We start from the raw sequence: 26,384 nt of genomic DNA, 5'->3' as shown, positions 1-26,384 counted from the left end.
AGCTACGGAGACCGTGTCAAGGCGCAAGATGAGAGGAAGCTACGGAGACCGTGTCAAGGCGCAAGATGAGAGGAAGCTACGGAGAACGGTGTCAAGGCGAGAGATGAGAGGACGCTACGGAGACCGTGTCAAGGCGAGAGATGAGATGACGCTACGGAGACCGTGTCAAGGCGAGAGATGAGAGGAAGCTACGGGGACCTGTCAAGGCGAGAGATGAGATGACGCTACGGAGACCGTGTCAAGGCGAGAGATGAGATTCTTGTCCTTAGCACAGAACATGACACATTGACACAGGATGTAAATCCTGGAGTGTATTGTACAGGTAAACAGACAACAGGGAACACTGTCACCATGTTGGTTAAGTATCACGGTACGCTATCATGGTACGGTATCACGGTACGGTATCACGGTGTCATAGTACGGTATCACGGAGTCATAGTACGGTATCACGGAGTCATAGTACGGTATCACGGTACGGTATCACGGAGTCATAGTACGGTATCACGGTACGGTATCACGGAGTCATAGTACGGTATCACGGAGTCATAGTACGGTATCACGGTGTCATAGTACGGTATCACGGTGTCATAGTACGGTATCACGGTACGGTATCACGGAGTCATAGTACGGTATCACGGTACGGTATGGTATCACGGTGTCATAGTACATTATCACGGTACGGTATGGTATCACGGTACGCTATCATGGTACGGTATCACGGTGTCATAGTACAGTATCACGGTGTCATAGTACGGTATCACGGTGTCATAGTACAGTATCACGGTGTCATAGTACAGTATCACGGTGTCATAGTACGGTATCACGGTACGGTATGGTATCACGGTACGCTATCATGGTACGGTATCACGGTACGCTATCATAGTACGGTATCACGGTACGGTATCACGGTACGCTATCATAGTACGGTATCACGGTACGCTATCATAGTACGGTATCACGGTACGCTATCATAGTACGGTATCACGGTATGGTATCACGGTACGCTATCATGGTACGGTATCACGGTACGCTATCATAGTACGGTATCACGGAGTCATAGTACGGTATCACGGTACGGTATCACGGAGTCATAGTACGGTATCACGGTACGGTATCACGGTACGGTATCACGGTACGGTATCATAGTACAGTACCACGGTGTCATAGTACAGTATCAGGGTACGGTATCATAGTACAGTATCAGGGTACGGTATCATAGTGTCATAGTACGGTATCACGGTACTGTATCACGGTACGGTATCACGGTACAGTATCATGAAGGCTATGAGATCATGTTGCTCTGATGTGCCAAGAGTTGAGGGGAGAGTCTGACATGAGGTGGGAATTTCCTCCATGTGATATATAAAATAGAGATAATGACAGACTATCACTTTACCTCCTTCAACGCCAACAAAAGTATTTCCAAGCATGGAACAAGGCTTTCCCACCCCCCCCCCCTCCTCCCTCAACAGACTCATGAAAAATATAATGAAGTCTTCAAATGAAGCGAGAAATGGCAGAAATTCGAGCCAAAACTAACTGTACAACTACCTGTACGAGCTCCATTTTCTACTAACTGTCACAGAATAAACTAAAAACGATTTTATATAATGGAATAAAATGTAAAAACTGAAGTGGTCAGCATCTTAATGTTATTCCTGGCATTACAATACAGACAGAAACTTACTCTGGGAGGTATAGTTTACTGTCAGATGGAAACTGTGGTTGAGTTGAGGTTCTTTTTGAATATGAACATGTGCGGTGGAGCGACGGTCGATTATTTGCTTGTCAAGGACTAGGAAGCAGCTCACGTTGAAGGAGGGAAGGAGAGATGGTGGGAGCAAGGAAGCACAGGAAACACACGTTCAGACTCGAAGGGGTCAGAGCTGTCCCACTCGTCTTCGCAACCAATTAGCAAGAGGGGAAAGCCCGAATGGACCCGACCGAGATTCAAACCAACGCTTTTTGTTTCCAACCACAAAGAGGCCATAATGGGAAAAAGAGGGAACATTTCCTTGACCTTTCTGTGCTCAAACATATCATGCTTTTCAGAGAACACTTCGGTTACCTACTGTACCTCTGTCTCCAGAGTGTACAACACATTAGGACCACCTTCCAAATATTGAGTTGCACACCTCATTTTGCCCTCAGAATAGCCTCAATTCATCGGGGACATGGACTCTACAAGGTGTCGAAAGCGTTCCACAGGGATGCTGGCCCATGTTGACTCCAATGCTTCCCACCGTTGTGTCAAGTTGACTGGATGTGCTTTGGGTGGTGGACCATTGTTGATACGCACGGGAAACTATTGAGCGTGAAATACCCAGCAGCGTTGCAGTTCTTGACACAGTTTGACACCACTCATCTATACTGATTGAAGTGGGTGTAACAATGAACATCACTAAGGGATTGTAGCTTTCACCAAGTCAGTCCATGTCATGGAAAGAGCAGGTGTTCATAATGTTTTGTCCACTCATTGTATCCCAATAGCATTGACAAAGGACAAACCCCTTCCAGCACAAGGTGGTCAGAACACAGTCCTTTGAATCAATGACACAGGCCACGGTGACCCGAACTATGCTGTTGTTTCCGTGCTCTTGTAACGTCATGAAATCCAATTTCATGTTTAAAACATTAAAAAAAATAAAAAAAATGTTACACCGTACTTTATAATGGCCTGGAACAAAACGACCCAATTTCACGGCTCACAAACAGTCATTCCCGGCACGGAGCGAGTCATTTTCACCATTATATAAAATAACCTGGAGCTGGATGGGCTGGGGTCGTTATACCTCATACATCATTACCAGTAAACACGAACATGTGCGCACACACACACACACAGTTATGGAAACTATTGCAGACTGACCCAAAAAAAACAGTCAAACGCTATTCAACTGACTTACACAGTAAACTCAGATCTCTTAGAAGTGGGTTCACAATGAAAAAAAATCTCTGTTCAAATCAGCAGTCTGATGTTTGCTTCACATACTGTGGGCCCTCATATGGTGTGACCCTAGTGTACCTTTTTAAAAGCACTGATATGGTGTGACCCTAGTATACCTTTTAAAGCACTGATATGGTGTGACCCTAGTGTACCTTTTTAAAAGCACTGATATGGTGTGACCCTAGTGTACCTTTTAAAGCACTGATATGGTGTGACCCTAGTGCACATTTAAAAGCCCTCATATGGTGTGACCCTAGTGTACCTTTTTAAAGCACTGATATGGTGTGACCCTAGTGCACCTTTTAAAGCACTGATATGGTGTGACCCTAGTGCACCTTTTAAAGCACTGATATGGTGTGACCCTAGTGCACTTTTAAAAGCACTGATATGGTGTGACCTTAGTGCACTTTTAAAAGCACTGATATGGTGTGACCCTAGTGCACTTTTAAAGCCCTCATATGGTGTGACCCTAGTGCACCTTTTAAAGCACTGATATGGTGTGACCCTAGTGTACCTTTTTAAAGCACTGATATGGTGTGACCCTAGTGCACTTTTTAAAGCACTGATATGGTGTGACCCTAGTGTACCTTTAAAAAGCACTGATATGGTGTGACCCTAGTGTACCTTTAAAAAGCACTGATATGGTGTGACCCTAGTGCACTTTTAAAAGCACTGATATGGTGTGACCCTAGTGTACCTTTAAAAAGCACTGATATGGTGTGACCCTAGTGCATCTTTTTAAAGCACTAATATGGTGTGACCCTAGTGTACATTTTTAAAGCACTGATATGGTGTGACCCTAGTGCACGTTTTAAAAGCACTGATATGGTGTGACCCTAGTGTACCTTTTTAAAGCACTGATATGGTGTGACCCTAGTGCACCTTTTAAAGCCCTCATATGGTGTGACCCTAGTGCACGTTTTAAAAGACTCAGAGAGAAAGTGTCACCATTTGCGGCTTCTAGATGGCAGAGTTGCATGCTGCCTAGTGCACTACTGGTTTCAGTTGCAGTACTTGACCCAAAAGCATGGCGTCGGGGGCTGTACTGCATACAGCCCCCATACATCAATCTTTATTGAAAGACCTGTTTCGCCATCAGCCAACAGCATATCCACTAAGCCGCAGTGAAACTCTGCATTTTCTGTACTCCCCTGTCCATTACGGGGTGGGAGCTGCCGTCTGGCATTGTGGTGAGGTGTAATTTTCTTTCCAGGATTTTGGCAGAGCAAGTGATCAATTCCTTGATAACGTGGCAGGAGGGGTAGCGACAGGAGATAAAATATAGACTCCTATAAACTAATTTCTCATTATTGTTGTCGGGGCCACATCACAGGCGAGGATGTAAGCGCTTTCCCAACTGGCTCTAAGGACGGAAAGGCCCGCCAGAGAGTCCAGCCAACTTTCTGGAAAGCACACCTGGTAAATATGCTTGTACTCGTTTTAAATTCGCCTGATGGAATACTGTGCTATTACCATCATAATCATCATCATCAATGGCATCTTACCATTACATTTATTTCTACAATTCAACAGACATTTTGTTTCAGGAATCTGCCAACTCTTCTAGTTTTGATATTCAGGGAGTGTGTGTACTTTACATTTCTCTCTGGATGTCATTATCGAAAGCGCCACAGGTTTTCCAGGCATATCCTTTCCAAGTGAACAGACCTCTCTGTGCTGAGTGCCAGTGACAGTACCGGGTTCATACAGTCAATACAGTTTTAAAGCCATGAGAGGAAAGAGAATGGCTTGAAATCTGTCATCTGGTCTTCTAGATGGAAACGGAGAGAGAAAACAATAGACCTGAACGCTCTGACCCCAGTTATCCCAATAGACGATAATTACAAAAAGCAATCAGCTTGAGGACAATGTTTTTTTTCCCAAAGCAACTGTAACTAACTTTTTGGGGGTTCTACAAGCCAACTATTCACTTAATGATCCCTTAATGATGTCACTTGTGAAATCCACTTCAATCAGTGTAGATGAAGGGGAGGAGACAGGTTAAAAGAAAGATATTCAGATTGTTTAATAGTCACATGTACAGGGTTGCAAGTGTGATTGCAGGGTACAGTGAAAACAGGCTTTGAGCTCCAACATGCAGGACAAGTGAAATTAAATAATGAAAATTGTATTTTTTTGTTGTCTTGAGACATGGATAGTATTCAGTGCTATTCAGAGGGTGCATGGGCAAGTCAAAAGATTGAAGTGCCTTTGAACGGGTTATGATAGCAGGTGCCAGGCGTACCGTTTTGAGTCAAGAACAGCAATGCTGCTGGGATTTCTGTACGGACCTCGCTTTGTGCACTGGGGCATTGTCATGGTGAAACAGGAAAGGGCCTTCCCCAAACTGCTTCCCTTCACTGGAACTAAGGAGCCTAGCCTTAAGCATGAAAAACAGCCCCAGACCTTTATTCCTCATCCACCAAACTTTACAGTTGGCATTATGCATTGGGGCAGGTAGTGTTTTCCTGGCATCCGCCAACCCCTGATTCGTCCATCAGGCTGCCAGATGGTGAAGCGTCATTCATCTCTCCAGAGAACGTGTTTCCACTGCTCCAGAGTCCAATGACGGAGAGCTTTACACCGACGCTTGGCACTGCGCATGGCAAAAGGGCTCAACACTCAAAAATATGCTTTGTTCCTTCTATTAGTCTATAGATAATATGCATGGTAGAAGCCTAGTGCTGACCAGTGCTTCAGGTAATATGCATGGTAGAAGCCTAGTGGTGACCAGTGCTTCAGGTAATATGCATGGTAGAAGCCTAGTGGTGACCAGTGCTTCAGGTAATTTGCATGGTAGAAGCCTAGTGGTGACCAGTGCTTCCAGGCCTTCCAGTGACACAATCCTCCACGTAGTGAGCATTTGAATGTACAATGTTCTGCCAGACAGAATAAAACTGCTGGAAGGTGCTACCAGTGTTTCTCCTGGGGGTTAGGCTAGTACTTTGAAATTCCACTTCAGAATCCATCGGCAATAACGGGGGCAGCGTGACTCTGTGCGCGAGTGTGTGTGTTAAGAGCCCCTTGGGAGAACACATGAAAAGCTCTTCAGTGAGTGGGTCTACTACTGTTGGGCTGAGAGCACTGCCTCATCACCAACAGAAGAGGAGACTAAAAACGGCAAAACAATCACCAATGACTGGATTTGTTTCAATGTTTATCAAATATCTATATGGGAGATTAAATGATTATTACATATATATATGAAGCAAAACATTTAAGTAAATGTTAAACACGTGAACGATCAGCATTATCCACTGTTCAGAAGCAATATTTTCTTAAGCGTTTAAAACCGACTTTTACAGAGCTTTCTCTTGATCCGCCTATGATATTTTAGGTTGCAAAATATATCGTGAGGACCCAATTCCACCAAAAACAGCAGCAGAGATTGTAAAAGACTTTGGCTCCCGAGTGGCGCAGCGGTCTAAGGCACTGCATCTCAGTGCAAGAGGCGTCACTACAGTCCCTGGTTTGAATCCAGGCTGTATCACCTGATTGGGAGTCCCGTAGGGCGGAGCACAATTGGCCCAGTGTCAACCGGGTTTGGACGGGGTAGGCTGTCAATGTAAATAAGAATTTTTTCTTAACTGACTTGCCCAGATAAATAATAAAACTTTTTTTTATTTTTTTTATATGGTAGTCAGTACATTCCTGAACTTCCAATTTTCCTCTCTTTAAAAAGAGCTTGAGACAGGGTTGGAGATGAACGCATGCAACCACCACAAAGCAATGGAGGGAAGCAGGCGTTTCTCTGAAACGTACAGTAACACTATCATAAATATGCACGATGAAGACTTCAGCTTCCCACTATCATAAATATGCACGGTGAAGTCTTCAGCTTCCCACTATCATAAATATGCACGGTGAAGACTTCAGCTTCCCACTATCATAAATATGCATGGTGACGACTTCAGCTTCCCACTATCATAAATATGCACGGTGAAGACTTCAGCTTCCCACTATCATAAATATGCACGGTGAAGACTTCAGCTTCCCACTATCATAAATATGCACGGTGAAGTCTTCAGCTTCCCACTATCATAAATATGCACGGTGAAGACTTCAGCTTCCCACTATCATAAATATGCACGGTGAAGACTTCAGCTTCCCACTATCATAAATATGCACGGTGAAGTCTTCAGCTTCCCACTTAAGTGCTAAGAGGCATCCAGGTGTTTTGAGTCCATATTTGACCTAATATTGATTCGGTGCTCATTTTTTGTTTCTATTCTGGATTTTCTATTCCTTCACCTTTGATATTGAATACTGCATCGTTGAGACTGCTTGAGACGACATTAGACTGCATGTTTAAAGATTGCTGCAAAACTGACATCATTTGGGTGATAGTGTTGATTAGAATCAAATCCAAGCCAGGGGTTATCAGGTGTGAGGTAGTGTGATCAGCGCGGCTCCCCACGGCTGGGGAGCTTTATTGAGGACAGGATATGAGAGACGGAGTAGAGGGAATGGGCTGCCATGTCAATAATGTGATCTAATAACCAGGGTTTATAACCACCTCAGTCAACCAGTGTAGTTAACTAAATGAGCTCTGGGACTTCAATACGTGTTGAGGTTGTGACTAAGAGCATTTAGTGAGAACTGAGGACCTAACAATCCAAACGGAAAACTTTAGAAACTGTGTACACAAGCACTTTATCATCACACACACACTACATGTTAGTGTTTTTAGATGTACAGTGCCTTTGGAAAGTATTCAGACCCCTTGACTTTTTCCACATTTTGTTACGTTACAGCCTTGTTCTAAAATGTAGTAAATAAAAATAAATCCTCAGCAATCTACACACAATACCCCATAGTGACATCACAATACCCCATAGTGACATCACAATACCCCATAGTGACATCACAATACCCCATAGTGACAAAGCGAAAATAGGTTTATAATATTTGCAAATGTATTACAGATAAAAAACAGAAATGCCTTATTTACATAAGTATTCAGACCCTTTGCTATGAGACTAAATTGAGCTCAGGTGCATCCTGTTTCCATTGATCGTTCTTGAGATGTTTCTACAACTTGATTGGAGTCCACCTGTGGTAAATTCTATTGATTGGACATTATTTGGAAAGGCACACACACCTGTCTATATAAGGTCCCACAGTTGACAGTGCATGTCAGAGCAAAAACCAAACCACGAGGTCGAAGGAATTGTCCGTAGAGTGCTGAGACAGGATTGTGTTGAGGCACAGATCTGGGGAAGGGAATCAAAAAATGTATGCAGCATTGAAGGCCCCCAAGAACACAGTGGCCTCCATCATTCTTAAATGGAAGAAGTTTGGAACCACTAAGACTCCTCCTAGTGCTGGCCACCTGGCCAAACTGAGCAATCGAGGGAGAAGGGCCTTGGTTAGGGAGGTGACCAAGAACCCGATGGTCACTCTGACAGATCTCCAGAGTTCCTCTGTGGAGATGGGAGAACCTTCCAGACGGACAACCATCTCTGCAGCACTCCACCAATCAGGCCTTTATGGTAGAGTGGTCAGACGGAAGCCAGTCCTCAGTAAAAGGCACATGACAGCCCACTTGGAGTTTACCAAAAGACACCTAAACTCTCAGACCATGAGAAACAAGATTCTCTGGTCTGATGAAACCAAGACTGAACTCTTTGGCTTGAATGCCAAGCGCCACCACCAAGTATGGGCAGGGACTGGGCGACTAGTCACGATTGAGGGAAAGATGAACGAAGCAAAGTACAGAGAGATCCCAGATGAAAACCTGCTCCAGAGCACTCAGGACCTCAGACTGGGTCAAAGGTTCACCTTACAACAGGACAATGACCCTAAGCACACAGCCAAGACAACGCAGGAGTGGCTTAGGGACAAGTCTCTGAATGTCCTTGAGTGGCCCAGCCAGAGGCCGGACTTGAACTCGATCAAACATATCTGGAGAGACCTGGAAATAGCTGTGCAGCGGCACTCCCCATCCAACCTGACAGAGCTTGAGAGGATCTACAGAGAAGAATGGGATCAACTCTGCAAATACAGGTGTGCCAAGCGTGTAGCATCTTAACCAAGAAGACTCGAGGCTGTAATCGCTGCCAAAGGTGCTTCAACAAAGTAAAGGGTCTGAATACTTTTGTAAATGTTATAGTTTTTTATTTTTAATAGTTGCAAAAATGTCTAAAAAACAGTTTTTGCTTTGTCATTATGGGGTATTGTGTTTAGATTGATGAGGGAAAATTAACTATTTAAATCAATTTTAGAAGAAGGCCATAACGTAACAAATGTGGAAAAGGTGAAGGGGTCAGAATACTTTCCAATACACGGTATATTAAAGAAATAAATGACTCAGGCAAAGTAAAATGATACAAATTACTTTGCTCGTGATGCACACCCCTTTAAATGATACAAATATAACAGCAGCCTGAGCACACTGGACTTTAAAACAACCACACAGATGTACCCATTTAATGTTTTATTATCTGACCGCCACTAGGCTCCCAAATCAGATTCCCGTTGCATTCCACAGGTCACGTTTATGAGTGAATGTTCCAGAAAATGACCAAGATGAGTGAAAGTTTTGTGGCACACCAGTTGAGAACTACTGCTCTACTACATTCCCATTCAGTTCTAGTACAAGATAAGATACAAAGAATGTTCTGGATCATAGGGTCATAGAGTCTCTTACCGCCCAGGTCTTGCTCAGCCTGAAGATAGGAGCACTCTGCAGGGCTGACACCACAGACACCATAGAGTGGAGGTTATTCAACTCCAACAGTTTCTGAAAGGAAAAGCACAGTGCATTTAATACCCTCAATAGAACTAGCAAATCCCTATACAATAAGTAACAAAACAATGGATAGTAAATATATATAACGCTATCCTGGTTCCAGATCTGTTTCTGCCATATTGCCATCTCCTTGCCATTCATTACCACGTCAAATATACGTTTGGCATGACAATTCCTTAAGGGGTTTGCAAAAGAGAAAAAAACAGATCTGGCACTCAGGTTAGGACAATGCATATTATATACACAAACTTATCTGAAACACAACCAAAACAAACAGCAAATGCATCCAACAAATGTGTAGAGTCACAAGCTCGATGTAATCATTGTGTTCTATGAATATGGGACCAAATACTTAACTTTGTACTACTTTAATTAATACACAGTGAATTTTTCCCAATACTTTTGCTCCCTTAAAATAGTACAAAAAGTGCTGTAATTTCAAAACGGTTCACCCAAAATACTGAATAAAAATCTAAACGCAACATGTAAAGTGTTGGTGCCATGTTTCATTAGCTGAAATAAAAGGTCCCAGAAATGTTCCACAAAAAGATTATTTCTCTCAAATGTTGTGCACAAATTAGTTAACATCCCCCTGTTTGTGAGCATTTATCCTTTGCCAAGAAAATCCATCCACCTGATAGGTGTGGCATATCAAGAAGCTAATTATATAAGTGGCTGTTCCACTGGATGTCATAAGGTGAATGCACCAATTTGTAAGTCGCTCTGGATAAGAGCGTCTGCTAAATGACTTAAATGTAAATGTAATTAAACAACATGATCATTACACAGGTGCAACTTATGCTGGGGACAATAAAAGGTCACTAAATGTGCAGTTTTGTCACACAACACAATGCCACAGATGTCTCAAGTTTTGAGAGAGCGTGGAATTGGCATGCTGACAGCAGGAATGTCCACCAGAGCTGTTGCCAGAGAATTCAGTGTTCTTTTCTCTACCATAAATTGCCTCAAGTCATTTTAGAGAATTTGGCAGTATGTCCAACCGGGCTCACAACCGGAGACAACGCGTAACCACTCCAGCCCAGGACCTCCACATCCAGCTTCAGCACCTGCGGGATCATCGGAGGTGGTGCTGAGGAGTATTTCTGTCTGTAATGAAGCCATTTTGTGGGGAAATTCTCATTCTGAATTGCTGAGCCTAGCACTGCAGTGAGTGGGTGGTTCTGGCCCCCCAGTGGGTGAACCTGGCTCCCCAGTGGGTGGACCTGGCCCCCCAGTGGGTGGACCTGGCCCCCCAGTGGGTGGACCTGGCCCCCCAGTGGGTGGACCTGGCCCCCCAGTGGGTGGACCTGGCCCCCCAGTGGGTGGACCTGGCCCCCCAGTGGGTGGACCTGGCCCCCCAGTGGGTGGACCTGGCTCCCCAGTGGGTGGTTCTGGCACCCCAGTGGGTGGTTCTGGCTCCCCAGTGGGTGGTTCTGGCCCCCCAGTGAGTGGTCCTGGCCCCCCAGTGAGTGGTTCTGGCTGTGTACTTGCCCAGTCATGTGAAATCCAAAGATTAGGGCCTAATTTATTTATTTAAAGTGACTGATTTCCTGATATGAACTGTAACTCAGTAAAATCTGTGAAATTGTTGCATGTTGTTTATATGTTTTGGTTCAGTATAGATGAAAAATACCCTCAAATTAAAAGCTGACAGTCTGCCCTTTAGCCTCATAGGTCACTGCTTGATTTCAAATCCAAAACTGTTGGAAGAATACAGTCAACATAAGAAAAAAAATGCCTCAGTATATGGTACATCTGGGAAAAATAATCCAAGAGATTTAAAAACTGTGCTGATGAAAAGTTCAATCTAAAAGAGAAAACAAGAGAGAACTAATGGCCTAAACAGAGGAATGATTACTTGGCTTTGTGACTAAAAATCCTACAGGCCACCATATACATGCCCTTAGTCTAATATAGACAGCCATCATCGGATATCAGTATTAGGGTGAATTCATTCTAAAAAAAAAAAATCTATTGAAATTCACTGAAATGCAACATATGAATTGAAACCAGTCCTCGTTGAAAAGTCTAGTGAATCATACATCCATAAATAGTACATCCCTGGGTCGCTCCTCTTTTCAGTTCGCTGCAGTTAGCAACTTGAACGAGCTGCAAAAAAAAAAAAAAAACACTTAAACTGAACAGTTTTATCTCCATCTCTTCATTCAAAGACTCAATCATGGACGTACTTACTGACAGTTGTGGCTGCTTCACGTTGTGTTTTTAATTCTACCTTCTTGTGCTGTCGTCTGTGCCCAATAATGTTTTGTGCTGCTACCATGTTGTGTTGCTACCATGCTATGTTGTTGTCTTAGGTCTCTCTTTATGTCTCTTTATGTCACGTCTCTCTTGTACTGTTGTGTGTTTTGTCCTATATTTTTAATCCCAGGCACCCGTCCCTGCAGGAGGCCTTTTTCCTTTTGGTAGGCCGTCATTGTAAATAAGAATTTGTTCTCAACTGACTTGCCTAGTTAAAGTTGAAAAAAAAATAAACAAATTGGAATCAGACTCCTGAAGGTAACATGAAATTGACCCATTAACTGCTGAAACATCCGGTTTGGAGCGAGCGGTCGCATTTGCATTCGCTCTGCAGGTAATATAACTTTTCATTACATTTCATTATAGTACAACGGTTTAATTTGTCCAACCTTAGCAATTTCTTCTTAGCTAGCTACATAACCGTCTGTGTATCAAAGATAATTGCGTAATTATCGTATTTCGTCGTCTATCGTAGTCCACACTGCTATCTGCCCAGCAGCTAGCCAGCTAGCAAACGTCCACCGTCTACCGAATAGTAGTATAACTTTTCATTACATTTCATTATAGTACAACGGTCTGATTTTCATTTTCATTACAGTACAACGGTTTGATTTGTTTGATCTTAGCTAGCTACATAGCCGTCTTTGTATCAAACATAATTGTGTAGTTATTGAGGTTCGCTAGCCAGCTATTTTCGTCCTAACGTAACGCAACGTAGCCAACACTGCTAGCTAGCCAGCTTGCCACCGAATAGCAGCATTGTAGAAATGAGTGCATTACAACGGAACGACTTGATCAGTGTAGTGTTAGCTGGCTACACAGTTGTCTTTGCTATCTTTGATTTGTTTGATCTTAGCTAGCTACTTAGCTGGCTACATAGCCGTCTTTGTATCAAAGATAATTGTGTAGTTATCGAGGTTCACTGAGGTTCGCTAGCCAGGTATTCTCGTCCTAACGTAACGTAACGTAACGTAGTCAACCCTGCTAGCTAGCCAGCTAGCCACCGATTAGCAGCACTGTAGAAACGATTACATTACAACGGAACGACTTGATTTGTGTAGTGTTAGCTAGCTACATAGTTTTCTTTGCTATCTTTGTATCTAAGATAATTGTGTAGCTTTGAGTAATTATCGGTTAGCTAGCCAGCTATTTTCGCCTGCCGCGCTGCCGTCCTCCTACCTAGCCAACACTGCTAGCTAACACTGCTAGCTAGCCAACTTCTACCGAATAGCAGCACTGTAGAAACTTACATTACAACGGAACGACTTGATTAGCGTAGTGTTAGCTAGTTGTCTTTGCTGTCCTTGTATCCATGATAATTGTGTAGTTTAGAGAAATTTAGAGAAATTGTCGAGGTCACCTAGCCAGCTTCACTTTCAACAACGCAGCCACTGCTAGCCAGGCTACTTCACCAGCCAGCAGTACTATATCATTTTAGTCAATCAGATCAGATTTTTTTGCAACGTAAGCTTAACTTTCTGAACATTCGAGACGTGTAGCCCACTTGTCATTCTAATCTCCTTTGCTTTAGCGTAGCCTCTTCTGTAGCCTGTCAACTATGTGTCTGTCTATCCCTGTTCTCTCCTCTCTACACAGACCATACAAACGCTTCACACCGCGTGGCCGCGCCCACCCTAACCTGGTGGTCCCAGCCCGCACGACCCACGTGGAGTTCCAGGTCTCCGGTAGCCTCTGGAACTGCCGATCCACGGCCAACAAGGCAGAGCTCATCTCAGCCTATGCGTCCCTCCAGTCCCTCGACTTCTTGGCACTGACGGAAACATGGCTCACCACAGATAACACTGCTACTCCTACTGCTCTCTCTTCGTCTGCCCACGTGTTCTCGCACACCCCGAGAGCTTCTGGTCAGCGGGGTGGTGGCACCGGGATCCTCATCTCTCCCAAGTGGTCATTCTCTCTTTCTCCCCTTACCCATCTGTCTATCGCCTCCTTTGAATTCCATGCTGTCACAGTTACCAGCCCTTTCAAGCTTAACATCCTTATCATTTATCGCCCTCCAGGTTCCCTTGGAGAGTTCATCAATGAGCTTGATGCCTTGATAAGCTCCTTTCCTGAGGACGGCTCACCTCTCACAGTTCTGGGTGACTTTAACCTCCCCATGTCTACCTTTGACTCATTCCTCTCTGCCTCCTTCTTCCCACTCCTCTCCTCTTTTGACCTCACCCTCTCACCAATCCCCCCTACTCACAAGGCAGGCAATACGCTTGACCTCATCTTTACTAGATGCTGTTCTTCCACTAACCTCATTGCAACTCCCCTCCAAGTCTCCGACCACTACCTTGTATCCTTTTCCCTCTCGCTCTCATCCAACACTTCCCACACTGCCCCTACTCGGATGGTATCGCGCCGTCCCAACCTTCGTTCTCTCTCCCCCGCTACTCTCTCCTCTTCCATCCTATCATCTCTTCCCTCTGCCCAAACCTTCTCCAACCTATCTCCTGATTCTGCCTCCTCAACCCTCCTCTCCTCCCTTTCTGCATCCTTTGACTCTCTATGTCCCCTATCCTCCAGGCCGGCTCGGTCCTCCCCTCCCGCTCCGTGGCTCGACGACTCATTGCGAGCTCACAGAACAGGGCTCCGGGCAGCCGAGCGGAAATGGAGGAAAACTCGCCTCCCTGCGGACCTGGCATCCTTTCACTCCCTCCTCTCTACATTTTCCTCTTCTGTCTCTGCTGCTAAAGCCACTTTCTACCACTCTAAATTCCAAGCATCTGCCTCTAACCCTAGGAAGCTCTTTGCCACCTTCTCCTCCCTCCTGAATCCTCCTCCCCCTCCCCCCTCCTCCTCCCTCTCTGCAGACGACTTCGTCAACCATTTTGAAAAGAAGGTCGACGACATCCGATCCTCGTTTGCTAAGTCAAACGACACCGCTGGTTCTGCTCACACTGCCCTACCCTGTGCTTTGACCTCTTTCTCCCCTCTCTCTCCAGATGAAATCTCGCGTCTTGTGACGGCCGGCCGCCCAACAACCTGCCCGCTTGACCCTATCCCCTCCTCTCTTCTCCAGACCATTTCCGGAGACCTTCTCCCTTACCTCACCTCGCTCATCAACTCATCCTTGACCGCTGGCTACGTCCCTTCCGTCTTCAAGAGAGCGAGAGTTGCACCCCTTCTGAAAAAACCTACACTCGATCCCTCCGATGTCAACAACTACAGACCAGTATCCCTTCTTTCTTTTCTCTCCAAAACTCTTGAACGTGCCGTCCTTGGCCAGCTCTCCTGCTATCTCTCTCAGAATGACCTTCTTGATCCAAATCAGTCAGGTTTCAAGACTAGTCATTCAACTGAGACTGCTCTTCTCTGTATCACGGAGGCACTCCGCACTGCTAAAGCTAACTCTCTCTCCTCTGCTCTCATCCTTCTAGACCTATCGGCTGCCTTCGATACTGTGAACCATCAGATCCTCCTCTCCACCCTCTCCGAGTTGGGCATCTCCGGCGCGGCCCACGCTTGGATTGCGTCCTACCTGACAGGTCGCTCCTACCAGGTGGCGTGGCGAGAATCTGTCTCCTCACCACGCGCTCTCACCACTGGTGTCCCCCAGGGCTCTGTTCTAGGCCCTCTCCTATTCTCGCTATACACCAAGTCACTTGGCTCTGTCATAACCTCACATGGTCTCTCCTATCATTGCTATGCAGACGACACACAATTAATCTTCTCCTTTCCCCCTTCTGATGACCAGGTGGCGAATCGCATCTCTGCATGCCTGGCAGACATATCAGTGTGGATGACGGATCACCACCTCAAGCTGAACCTCGGCAAGACGGAGCTGCTCTTCCTCCCGGGGAAGGACTGCCCGTTCCATGATCTCGCCATCACGGTTGACAACTCCATTGTGTCCTCCTCCCAGAGCGCTAAGAACCTTGGCGTGATCCTGGACAACACCCTGTCGTTCTCAACTAACATCAAGGCGGTGGCCCGTTCCTGTAGGTTCATGCTCTACAACATCCGCAGAGTACGACCCTGCCTCACACAGGAAGCGGCGCAGGTCCTAATCCAGGCACTTGTCATCTCCCGTCTGGATTACTGCAACTCGCTGTTGGCTGGGCTCCCTGCCTGTGCCATTAAACCCCTACAACTCATCCAGAACGCCGCAGCCCGTCTGGTGTTCAACCTTCCCAAGTTCTCTCACGTCACCCCGCTCCTCCGCTCTCTCCACTGGCTTCCAGTTGAAGCTCGCATCCGCTACAAGACCATGGTGCTTGCCTACGGAGCTGTGAGGGGAACGGCACCTCAGTACCTTCAGGCTCTGATCAGGCCCTACACCCAAACAAGGGCACTGCGTTCATCCACCTCTGGCCGGCTCGCCTCCCTACCACTGAGGAAGTACAGTTCCCGCTCAGCCCAGTCAAAACTGTTCGCTGCTCTGGCACCCCAATGGTGGAACAAACTCCCTCACGACGCCAGGACAGCGGAGTCAATCACCACCTTCCGGAGACACCTGAAACCCCACCTCTTCAAGGAATACCTAGGATAGGATAAAGCAATCCTTCTGCCCCCCCCCCCCTTAAAAGATTTAGATGCACTATTGTAAAGTGGCTGTTCCACTGGATGTCATAAGGTGAATGCACCAATTTGTAAGTCGCTCTGGATAAGAGCGTCTGCTAAATGACTTAAATGTAAATGTATAACTTACGACAACAACAACCACGACAACCACATCTAAATCAATGTACCTAATACTTCTGTCCTCATGAGTTTTAAATTTGTCCGTTTTTCTACCATTGGCTGAATGAGAAGATAAATATTAATTTCTCTCTTCTATTTCCAACTGAATTGATTGACAGTTTTGGTCGTTCTAAAATCCTCCCCATTTCCCAATATCCCTGCTGCTGTTTTCCTGGTCCATGATGATGTCATGGTTCCACTAAGCTCTTTCCACCCCCACGCCATGACCTCTGGGAGGTACTCTCACTGCTGCAGCTCCCTGATTGGACTGTGGCCGGATAGAGAGAGAACCTATTGTGTTTTTGTCATTGGTGTGTCTGCTTTCTTCATTACTTCTAATACGCTGGCGTTAGAACGTGACCAGGGGTTCTTAAACCCTTTCAGCTCCAGAAACCAAATGAGAAATTGACCGTCCTCCTGTGACCCAATTGGTCCTCCAACGACCCAAATTAAACAAGAAATAGTGTGTGATTATAGATGTGTTCTCATAACTCATGACCCACCTCTCACATGTCCAGGGCCCACTTTGGGTCCTGACCCAGTTTAATAAACCCTGTGTAGAGTGTTTCTCTCAAAAACCTCTGGTCCTAGAGACCCACTAAGTAAGCTGGATCTCACTCCAGCAGGGCACTGTTAGAGGCCATTGTAAGTCATGTTTAATTGTTTCTGGGAAACCAATACAGTGATGATTCATTTGAAATTCACTTTTTTTTTTTTTAAAGGTGAGAGAATCATTTTCATGTGGACAAACAGTCTATCAAAAGGCGAGTTCATTTAGATCATGACTGCATACTAGCAGATATCCATAGACTTCCAGTTTTTGCGCTAATGCTAGTAAGCGTTGGCTCGCAAAACTACCTATAAACTTCCTTCATACTGGGCACAGAGGCATAACAACCGTATCCACGAATTCATCTAACTCTGGGGAAGTAGATAAAATCCTGAAGTATCCCTTTAATGCGTTTGCTGAGGGATTGTTTGGCTTTGACAGTGGTCCGTCAGAACTAGAACACCAAAGACTTTACTGGAGAGTTGCCTTCATTGGGGTTAAGCTATAACAACGAATTCAGAAAATACAATTGCCAATCGAATTCATGACATGGATATAAGTGTACTGGATTCAACCCTAATGTGAAAATCTTGTACGGGGGGGAGGGGGGGGGGGGATAATATTTATAGATTCATTCAAGCGGTCTGGTTAGAAATCAGAGAATAGCATTCCAGTTGATTTACAGACGTGGTCACAGAAAATAACAAGAGAAACATGTTGGTTTCAATTATTCCACCGTGAACCATTATTCAGATAAATAAAACCTTTATTTTGTATTTTGTGAATTATGAGTTCTGGAAAACACTTAAGACAAAAGTTCTGTTTCACCGTTCAAAAGCTCTAAACAATCTGAAATGCTAGTCCATGTTCATGTCATATGCCACCAGCATTTTTCCCACTGCATATTTTTTACCCCCCCTCACTAAAATGGGGTTTTATTTGATAACCTTCATGGGTTTGCAAGTGAAATAACAAAACGCTGTGACCAAGTGTGTGGGGGGGATAACACGAAAGAGATGAAGGGAATGACATGTATGACACCCATTAATGAGCTGAGACAGATGTTTTTGAAAGGCCTATGATTATGGCGCTGTGATAAAATGTTGATCGATGTGCTGAGCAAGATGAACAGTACCTCGTTTCAAAGCAGCAACTGATGCAGGTACTTTTCTATTCTACTGGAGCATAATAACACATATTTCTTTTGCCAGGTCGACACACCAAAGCTCTGCCACGTTGCTTTAGTGTTGATGACTACACACAATGATTACTTGAGCTTATTCATTCATAAAATCATACAGCTGGGAAAAATAAAACATAAAACATCATACTTAACATTTTGCACCATAGATTCTAGAAGTCTGTTTGAATATTTTTTTAACGTTTTTTTTTTTTTTTTTTTAAACATCTGCAATATCGCTTATTTTCATACCTACACTTCTCAACCTGATCCTTGGAAAGGACACTGCTACGTGTCATTTAAGTCCCGTGTGTTGCTTGGGCTTTAGCAGAGCGCTTGGGCCAACCATACGGGTAACACACCAGGATGGTCTGGTGGTATAAATAGGACCTCAGCAGAGACGGAAGACACCCTGTACAACAGGTTATAGTCCCATGTGATGTCAATGACTCCCTAGACGATCTTTAGGATGGTCAAACTAACACTTTGTTTGGTGGCAACTGCAAACTGTTGACTCAATACGCTGTAAACTTGACATAGCTAAAGTACTAACTACCCTCAATACGCTGTAAACTGTTGACATAGCTAAAGTACTAACTACCCTCAATACGCTGTAAACTGTTGACATAGTACTTTAGCTAACTACCCTCAATACGCTGTAAACTGTTGACATAGTCCTTTAGCTAACTACCCTCAATACGCTGTAAACTGTTGACATAGCTAAAGTACTAACTACCCTCAATACGCTGTAAACTGTTGACAAAGTACTTTAGCTAACTACCCTCAATACGCTGTAAACTGTTGACAAAGTACTTTAGCTAACTACCCTCAATACGCTGTAAACTGTTGACAAAGTACTTTAGCTAACTACCCTCAATACGCTGTAAACTGTTGACAAAGTACTTCAGCTAACTACCCTCAATACGCTGTAAACTGTTGACAAAGTACTTTAGCTAACTACCCTCAATACGCTGTAAACTGTTGACAAAGTACTTTAGCTAACTACCCTCAATACGCTGTAAACTGTTGACAAAGTACTTTAGCTAACTACCCTCAAGACGCTGTAAACTGTTGACAAAGTACTTTAGCTAACTACCCTCAATACGCTGTAAACTGTTGACAAAGTACTTTAGCTAACTACCCTCAATACGCTGTAAACTGTTGACAAAGTACTTTAGCTAACTACCCTCAATACGCTGTCAACTGTTGACAAAGTACTTTAGCTAACTACCCTCAATACGCTGTCAACTGTTGACATAGTACTTCAGCTAACTACCCTCAATACGCTGTAAACTGTTGACATAGTACTTTAGCTAACTACCCTCAATACGCTGTAAACTGTTGACATAGTACTTTAGCTAACTACCCTCAATACGCTGTCAACTGTTGACATAGTACTTCAGCTAACTACCCTCAATACGCTGTCAACTGTTGACATAGTACTTCAGCTAACTACCCTCAATACGCTTGAAAACGTAGTTACTACATGTTCAGTTGACGGTGAACTAATCAAACTGAATCTGTGTATAGTATTAGATTAACTGTGTATGTGTGGGGGGTGGGAGATCTACTCAAATCTACTTTTAGGGTTTGAGTGCGAGACATGCAGGCAGTGTTGGAATGAATTAAATGATGGTGAACGGAGGGGAGCTCCGAGTGAACAAGGGTCCATAGGGACAGCAGTATTGGTGTGAACCTCGAGGCCTAGTGGCCATTGGAGGTATTACTCCAAGGGTTGGTTTGTAGCGTCTGTGCCAGGAGAACCCCTGGATTGCAACAACAACATTTTGCCATGCGTTAAGGAACAGCAGGCGATGATGGGACGTTTCCTCAATAAAACTGACTGACTAGTATGGCTCCAAAGGAAGGAATATTCACACCAGTGTGGACGTAGGGCAGGTTCCTCATGTTTACATTTCTGTGTTGTTATTCAGTGTATTCTTTTAAAATCTGTACTTTGTGTGACAATTATTGTGTGTGTATTTCGTTGAGCAGCCCTCCCACTGGTCAATAAGCAGAGGATACTAGGAAGATTTGAGTGTTTGACTGTGTTGCTGGAGTCGAACAGTGTGGTTAATTTTCTCATTCATCCTAGAACCAATATTCTCAGTGGCCAAGTGGTCTGATGGAGTGAACTCACCTTGGCTATTTTAACAAAATGGCTCAGTATTTCTGCTCGGATCTTCAGTGTCTGGGCAGTCAAAATTTCTCTCACCAGCCAAAAGCTAACCTGCAAAAAACAAGAAGTACATAATTACTGAGTATACATATGGAGAACAGTATTTAAAGACACATACAATGTAGACATCAGTCTAATGCTGCGATCACATTACCGACTCATGACAGCAGGATGAAACAGGATGGTATTCTTTTCAAATGAGACAACCATTACTCCCATACCATTATTATAGAAAAATAGACAAATTATGCCCATTTTTAGATTGGTAAATTAGTAGTTAGTCTAGCGGGAGGGGAAGGGGGGGTACGCAGACCCCGAGGACCAACCAGGAATGAATATGCCTACCTCTACACTGTTCCCCAAGTCATTAGACGTACACTGCAAAAAAATAAATGCCGTTCAACAGTTTATTAACTCTCCATAGCCATTGTGGGTGATCAGATTAGAGGCACTAGTGAGAATCACTCACTTAACACTGTGATTAGTGAGCAGTAGTCACTCATGGCTAACTTTGCCATTAAAAGCAATAGCAGCTGGAGGCTGTGCATGTCTTGTCAGAAATGGGCAACACAGGGGACGCTCAACCAAGCCCATAACCCCTACAAGGTCTGGCCAATGAATCTCCTTAGAGGCCTGGAGGGAAATTCAATTGACAAAAACCACTAGCTTAAGGAGAACTCATTTCTGAATTTACCCACAAATTTTTTTAAATAAAAAATGGGAAGAAAATCTGAAGCAAAACCCACAATAACACTAGACATGGCAAACCCATTAAAAGCCATTTGGTTTCCTTGACTGTAATTGTGCAGCAAACACTGTGTGCCATCCACATGGGCTTAGCTTGGCAGAGCCTCCCAAACCCCAAATGAGTTTAACAAAGGGTATTTGCAGTGGTATTGTGTGTGTGTGTGTGTACTGTAGATGACGGCTTTCTGGAAACCAAAGAGTTATTTCACCCGTGTGAACATGAGAACACAAGGAGAGACGCACGATGAATCCAAATCGTTCTTGACAACAACTTGCCCTTTTCACCTACATCTGACAGTTTTATTATGCCAGAAGGCTAATTCCTTTATCATGTGAGGGCAAAAGCGCTGCTTTTTAGTTTTCACTGGAAAATATAAATTTACTTTGCTTGTAACGCAGCTCAACTGGCTAACACCGTGACAGGAACTGCTGTCTGATTCTGACTGGGCAGTTCCTTTCTGTTACGACAGGTTTAGGTTTTTGACAGGAAGATACCCTGCTATAATCTTCTGGTTCTGGCCTATGTCAGATTTACTGTAACAGCTCTGGAGGAAACAGATACCACAGGGTAAACCTGAGATCCTACAGTGAACACCATTACGCCAGATCCTGGGACTTCCACCTGTAAGCGTGGGAAGCCTCCATTTGACAGACAACCATCTTGACATATTTCCTGCCGGGTCCCCCAGGGGCTTGTTCTAGCTCCAATGCTTTTCTCAGATACTAGCCCTAGAATGGGCCCGTCTATAGCCCTGAATAGGAGCCCTGGAAGGGCCCATCTATAGCCCTGAATAGGAGCCCTGAGGGATCCTATGCACTGTAAGTACTGTATACCTTTTCAATCTGGCAGTAAACAAGCTGCACTGTAAACATGTGCCATGATCCTAATCACAGTAAACAAGCTGCACTGTAAACATGTGCCATGATCCTAATCACAGTAAACAAGCTGCACTGTAAACATGTGCCATGATCCTAATCACAGTAAACAAGCTGCACTGTAAACATGTGCCATGATCCTAATCACAGTAAACAAGCTGCACTGTAAACATGTGCCATGATCCTAATCACAGTAAACAAGCTGCACTGTAAACATGTGCCATGATCCTAATCACAGTAAACAGAACCTCCACAACTGGGATCCAGAAACAGGGTGTTTTCCCTCTAAATCTTTGAATGGTTATAGGGCCCGTGCAAGTAGTTCACGGTCTGAAGGTGAATTAGCCTCAAACACGATTGAACGTTTGTCTGCTTGCAAACATGGTGAACTTAACCCTCATGTATACTATACGTACGGCTCATGGGTGGAACCGATGCTGGGTGCACCACACAACACAACGTGAAGCAGACTACGTGATCGTGTACCTACGAAGGTCAACCTATCAAGATGCAGTGATACAGTAATATACAATTTGTTATGGTATAAGAGAAGGAAACCTGTGTCTAGATACTTTGCCATGTTAAAACTGCCCAGGCATCAGCCGAGACTTCCACTGTGCAGTGGATTACTTCAAACCATAGTCAAATATGAAAGAGAAATCTCACTACAATGTCTGTTTACCCACTTAGCCTTTAACTACCCACTATTCATTGATAAAAGAAACATTAAAGTCCCACAATGCATCAGTAAAAAAAAAAAGTTTTTTTAAATGTACCTCGAACTATTCATCGACAAGACAAACATTTTAACTATCCACTGTTCATTGATAAAAGAAACAGTAAAGTCCCACAATGCATCAGCAAAAAAAAAATGACAAACATTTTAACTATCCACTGTTCATTGATAAAACAACATTTTAAAACCAGGCTCTCAGAAATGTTTTGGTCTTCAGCCATTCCAACTGAAGATGAGGTAGTTCTCCTGGGACACACATAACATCAGCAAATCACTGAGGATCCTCTCAAACCAACATCATTACTGTCACAGCGGAAACCGGGAGAGATCAATATCACCTCACCACAATTATGTTCATGTTATTACATTACAGTGCCTTTCAGAAACTACTCACACCCCTCGACTTTTTCAACATTTTGTGGTGTTACAGCCTGAATTATAAATTGATTGAGATTTTGTGTCACTGGCCTACACACAATACCCAATAACGTAAAAGCGGAATTATGTTCGAATTTTTTACAAAATTAATAAAAAATGGAAAGTTGAAATGTCTTTGAGTCAATAAGTATTCAACTTCTTTGTTATAGCAAGCCTAAATAAGTTTAAGAGTAAAACGTGCTTAAAAACTCAAATAATAAGTAGTATTGATTCTGTGTGCAATAATAGTGTTTAACATGATTTTTTTAAATGACTACCTCATCTCACCCCACACATACAGGTAAGGTCCATCAGTCTAGCAGGGAATTTCAAACACAGATTCGACCAGGGAGGTATTCCAATGCCTCACAAATAAGGGCACCTATTAGTAGATTTTAAAAAGCAGACATTGAATATCCCTTTGAGCATGGTGGAGTTATTAATTACACTTTGGATGGTGTATCAATACACCCAGTCACCACAGTTGCCGGAGAGGAAAGAACCCGCTCATGGATTTCACCATGACACCAATGGTGACTTTAAAACAGTTAACTGAGGATGGATCAACACAATTGTAGTGACTCTCTCTACTAACATAAATAACAGAGTTAAAAGGAAGCCTGTACAGAAGAATACTGCAAAACATTCATCCTGTTTGCAAAAAGACACAAAAGTCAAACTGCTAAAAATGTGGCAAAGAAATGTACTTTATGTCCTGAATACAAAACGTTATGTTTGGGGCAAATCCAACAACACATGACTGAGTACCACTCTTCATATTTTCAAGCATGGTGGTAGCTGCATCATGTTTTGTGTATGCTTGCCATCAGCAAGGACTAGGGAGTTTTTCAGGATAAAAAGAAACGGAATAGAGCTAAGCATAGGCAAAATTCTACAGTGAAGAGGCGACTCCGGGATGCTGGCCTTCTAGGCAGAGAAGCAAAGAAAAAGCCATATCTCAGACTGGTCAATAAAAATAAAAGATTAAGTTGGGAAAAAGAACACAGACACTGGACAGAGGAACTCTGCCTAGAAGGCCAGCATCCCGGAGTCGCCTCCTCACTGTTGACGTTGAGACGGGACAGAGAAACTCTGCCTAGAAGGCCAGCATCCCGGAGTCGCCTCTTCACTGTTGACGTTGAGACTGGTGTTTTGCGGGGACTATTTAATGAAGCTGCCTGTTGAGGACTTGTGAGGCGTCTGTTTCTCAAACTAGACACACTAATGTACTTGTCCTCTTGCTCCCTTGTGCATTTGAACGGTAGTGTATGTGATAGTGTGTTCCCTCAGGCCACTATTCCACTAAATATATTGGATAAAGTTTTATGAAATGTAATCTCCTGTAATATTTTAAATTGTATATAACTGCCTTAATGTTGCTGGATCCCAGGAAGAGTAGCTGCTGCCTTGGCAACAGCTAAATGAGGATCCATAATAAACCCCAGGAAGAGTAGCTGCTGCCTTGGCAACAGCTAATGGGGGATCCATAATAAACCCCAGGAAGAGTAGCTGCTGCCTTGGCAACAGCTAATGGGGGATCCATAATAAACCCCAGGAAGAGTAGCTGCTGCCTTGGCAACAGGTAATGGGGGATCCATAATAAACCCCAGGAAGAGTAGCTGCTGCCTTGGCAACAGCTAAATGGTGGATCCATAATAAACCCCAGGAAGAGTAGCTGCTGCCTTGGCAACAGCTAATGGGGGATCCATAATAAACCCCAGGAAGAGTAGCTGCTGCCTTGGCAACAGGTAAATGGGAATCCATAATAAACCCCAGGAAGACTAGCTGCTGCCTTGGCAACAGCTAAATGGGAATCCATAATAAACCCCAGGAAGAGTAGCTGCTGCCTTGGCAACAGCTAAATGGGAATCCTTAATAATACTTCTCTGTGTAGCATCCACACGTAAAAGTATTGCTCAATTCCAACAAACTGGAATGTAACGTTGCGGATAAAGTTTGGAATGACACAATTTCATGTCCAACATCTAAAAGGACGTATTTCTGTGTTTTTGGGGCCTTTTTTCATGTTTTGTTCTGTGCCCCTGTAAATGCAGAACGAGTATGAGGAAGTCTATCGCTGGTGGGGTAAGTGAAATGTCACAAAAAAGGGTCTGGACACTTCCATAACATGCTATTTACATCCCAAAACACAGATTGGGTTTAAAAAAAAAAAAAAAGTGAACTTGTCTTTTAACATCGAAGGCAGGCTCAGGGCAAAGGCCAGATGATGTTTCAAGTCATAAAATATTATGTTTTGAAATTTAAACTCTAGCCATGTCTGAGCTCCAGCTTCGAAGCACAGTAAGTACAAGTCTGATCGGAGTAGATGTTAGGTCATTTAACTGGCACTGTTCCGTGGCCTACGGTCAGGGATTTGGGAACCTGTTCAATGCTCTTCATTCACCTTGATTCAGCTGTAAATCCTAACTTCGATTTAGGTAAAATGTTCACTTAGTAATGCATTGATGTCAAAGGGACACTTTTAAAGAGAGAATTCACCTAAATTAGCATCACAATGAAGGTCTGGTGGTGGTCAGTCTAAAACGTCCTTTTCAAATGGGCAACCTGCAATGAGCTAAACCTCTGGCTTGAGGACGGGACTGATCTGAATGTTACACCTTTCAAACTAGGCCTTGTGGAAATCCTTAAGATGGATACGAGAGCAATGTGCTTGGATCAGGAGGGGCCTTAAAAAAGATATATTTTTAAAAAGGCACCAAGTTGAAAGACTCATTACATCATCCACTGTGCTGCTTTCTACCATTGCCATTTGACACAAACTGGTCCATTGCTCATGAGCTAACGAGAGACACTTATCCGAAAGCCCTTTGAGGCGGCGCCAGAGACGTTGAGTGTTGGATGGGGTCTAATCCCTCGCTAAGCTCTAAGGGCACCAGGGCTCCCTGTATCCTGGGTACCTATGAGGAATTAGCTATGGTTCTGCAACAGGGCCTTTAGAAGGAGTGGCGGAGAGAACGGGGAAACTGATATGCAACTTGGAGAGTATCCCCCCCTTAACAGTATCATCATCATTCTTTCCGTGAATGTTGTGG

General features: G+C 44.0%; 1 protein-coding gene across 5 annotated transcripts in view; it reads right to left on the bottom strand.

The window, feature by feature from the left end:
* The window catches only part of LOC129819054 (ras-specific guanine nucleotide-releasing factor RalGPS1-like), a 273,360-nt gene that overhangs the window by 161,717 nt on the left and 85,259 nt on the right, over nucleotides 1-26,384 (bottom strand). For all 5 annotated transcript variants that reach the window (XM_055875573.1, XM_055875575.1, XM_055875572.1 and 2 more), the window contains 2 exons: nucleotides 20,517-20,606; nucleotides 9,597-9,689 (listed from right to left, as the gene is read on the bottom strand). In XM_055875573.1, the coding sequence (XP_055731548.1) occupies nucleotides 9,597-9,689; nucleotides 20,517-20,606 (183 nt within the window). The remainder of the gene's footprint in view (nucleotides 1-9,596; nucleotides 9,690-20,516; nucleotides 20,607-26,384) is intronic.

The sequence above is a fragment of the Salvelinus fontinalis genome, chromosome 21 (genome assembly GCF_029448725.1).
Source record: "Salvelinus fontinalis isolate EN_2023a chromosome 21, ASM2944872v1, whole genome shotgun sequence".
Taxonomy (NCBI): Eukaryota; Metazoa; Chordata; class Actinopteri; order Salmoniformes; family Salmonidae; genus Salvelinus; species Salvelinus fontinalis.
This window is presented reverse-complemented; position numbering and strand designations above follow the sequence as displayed.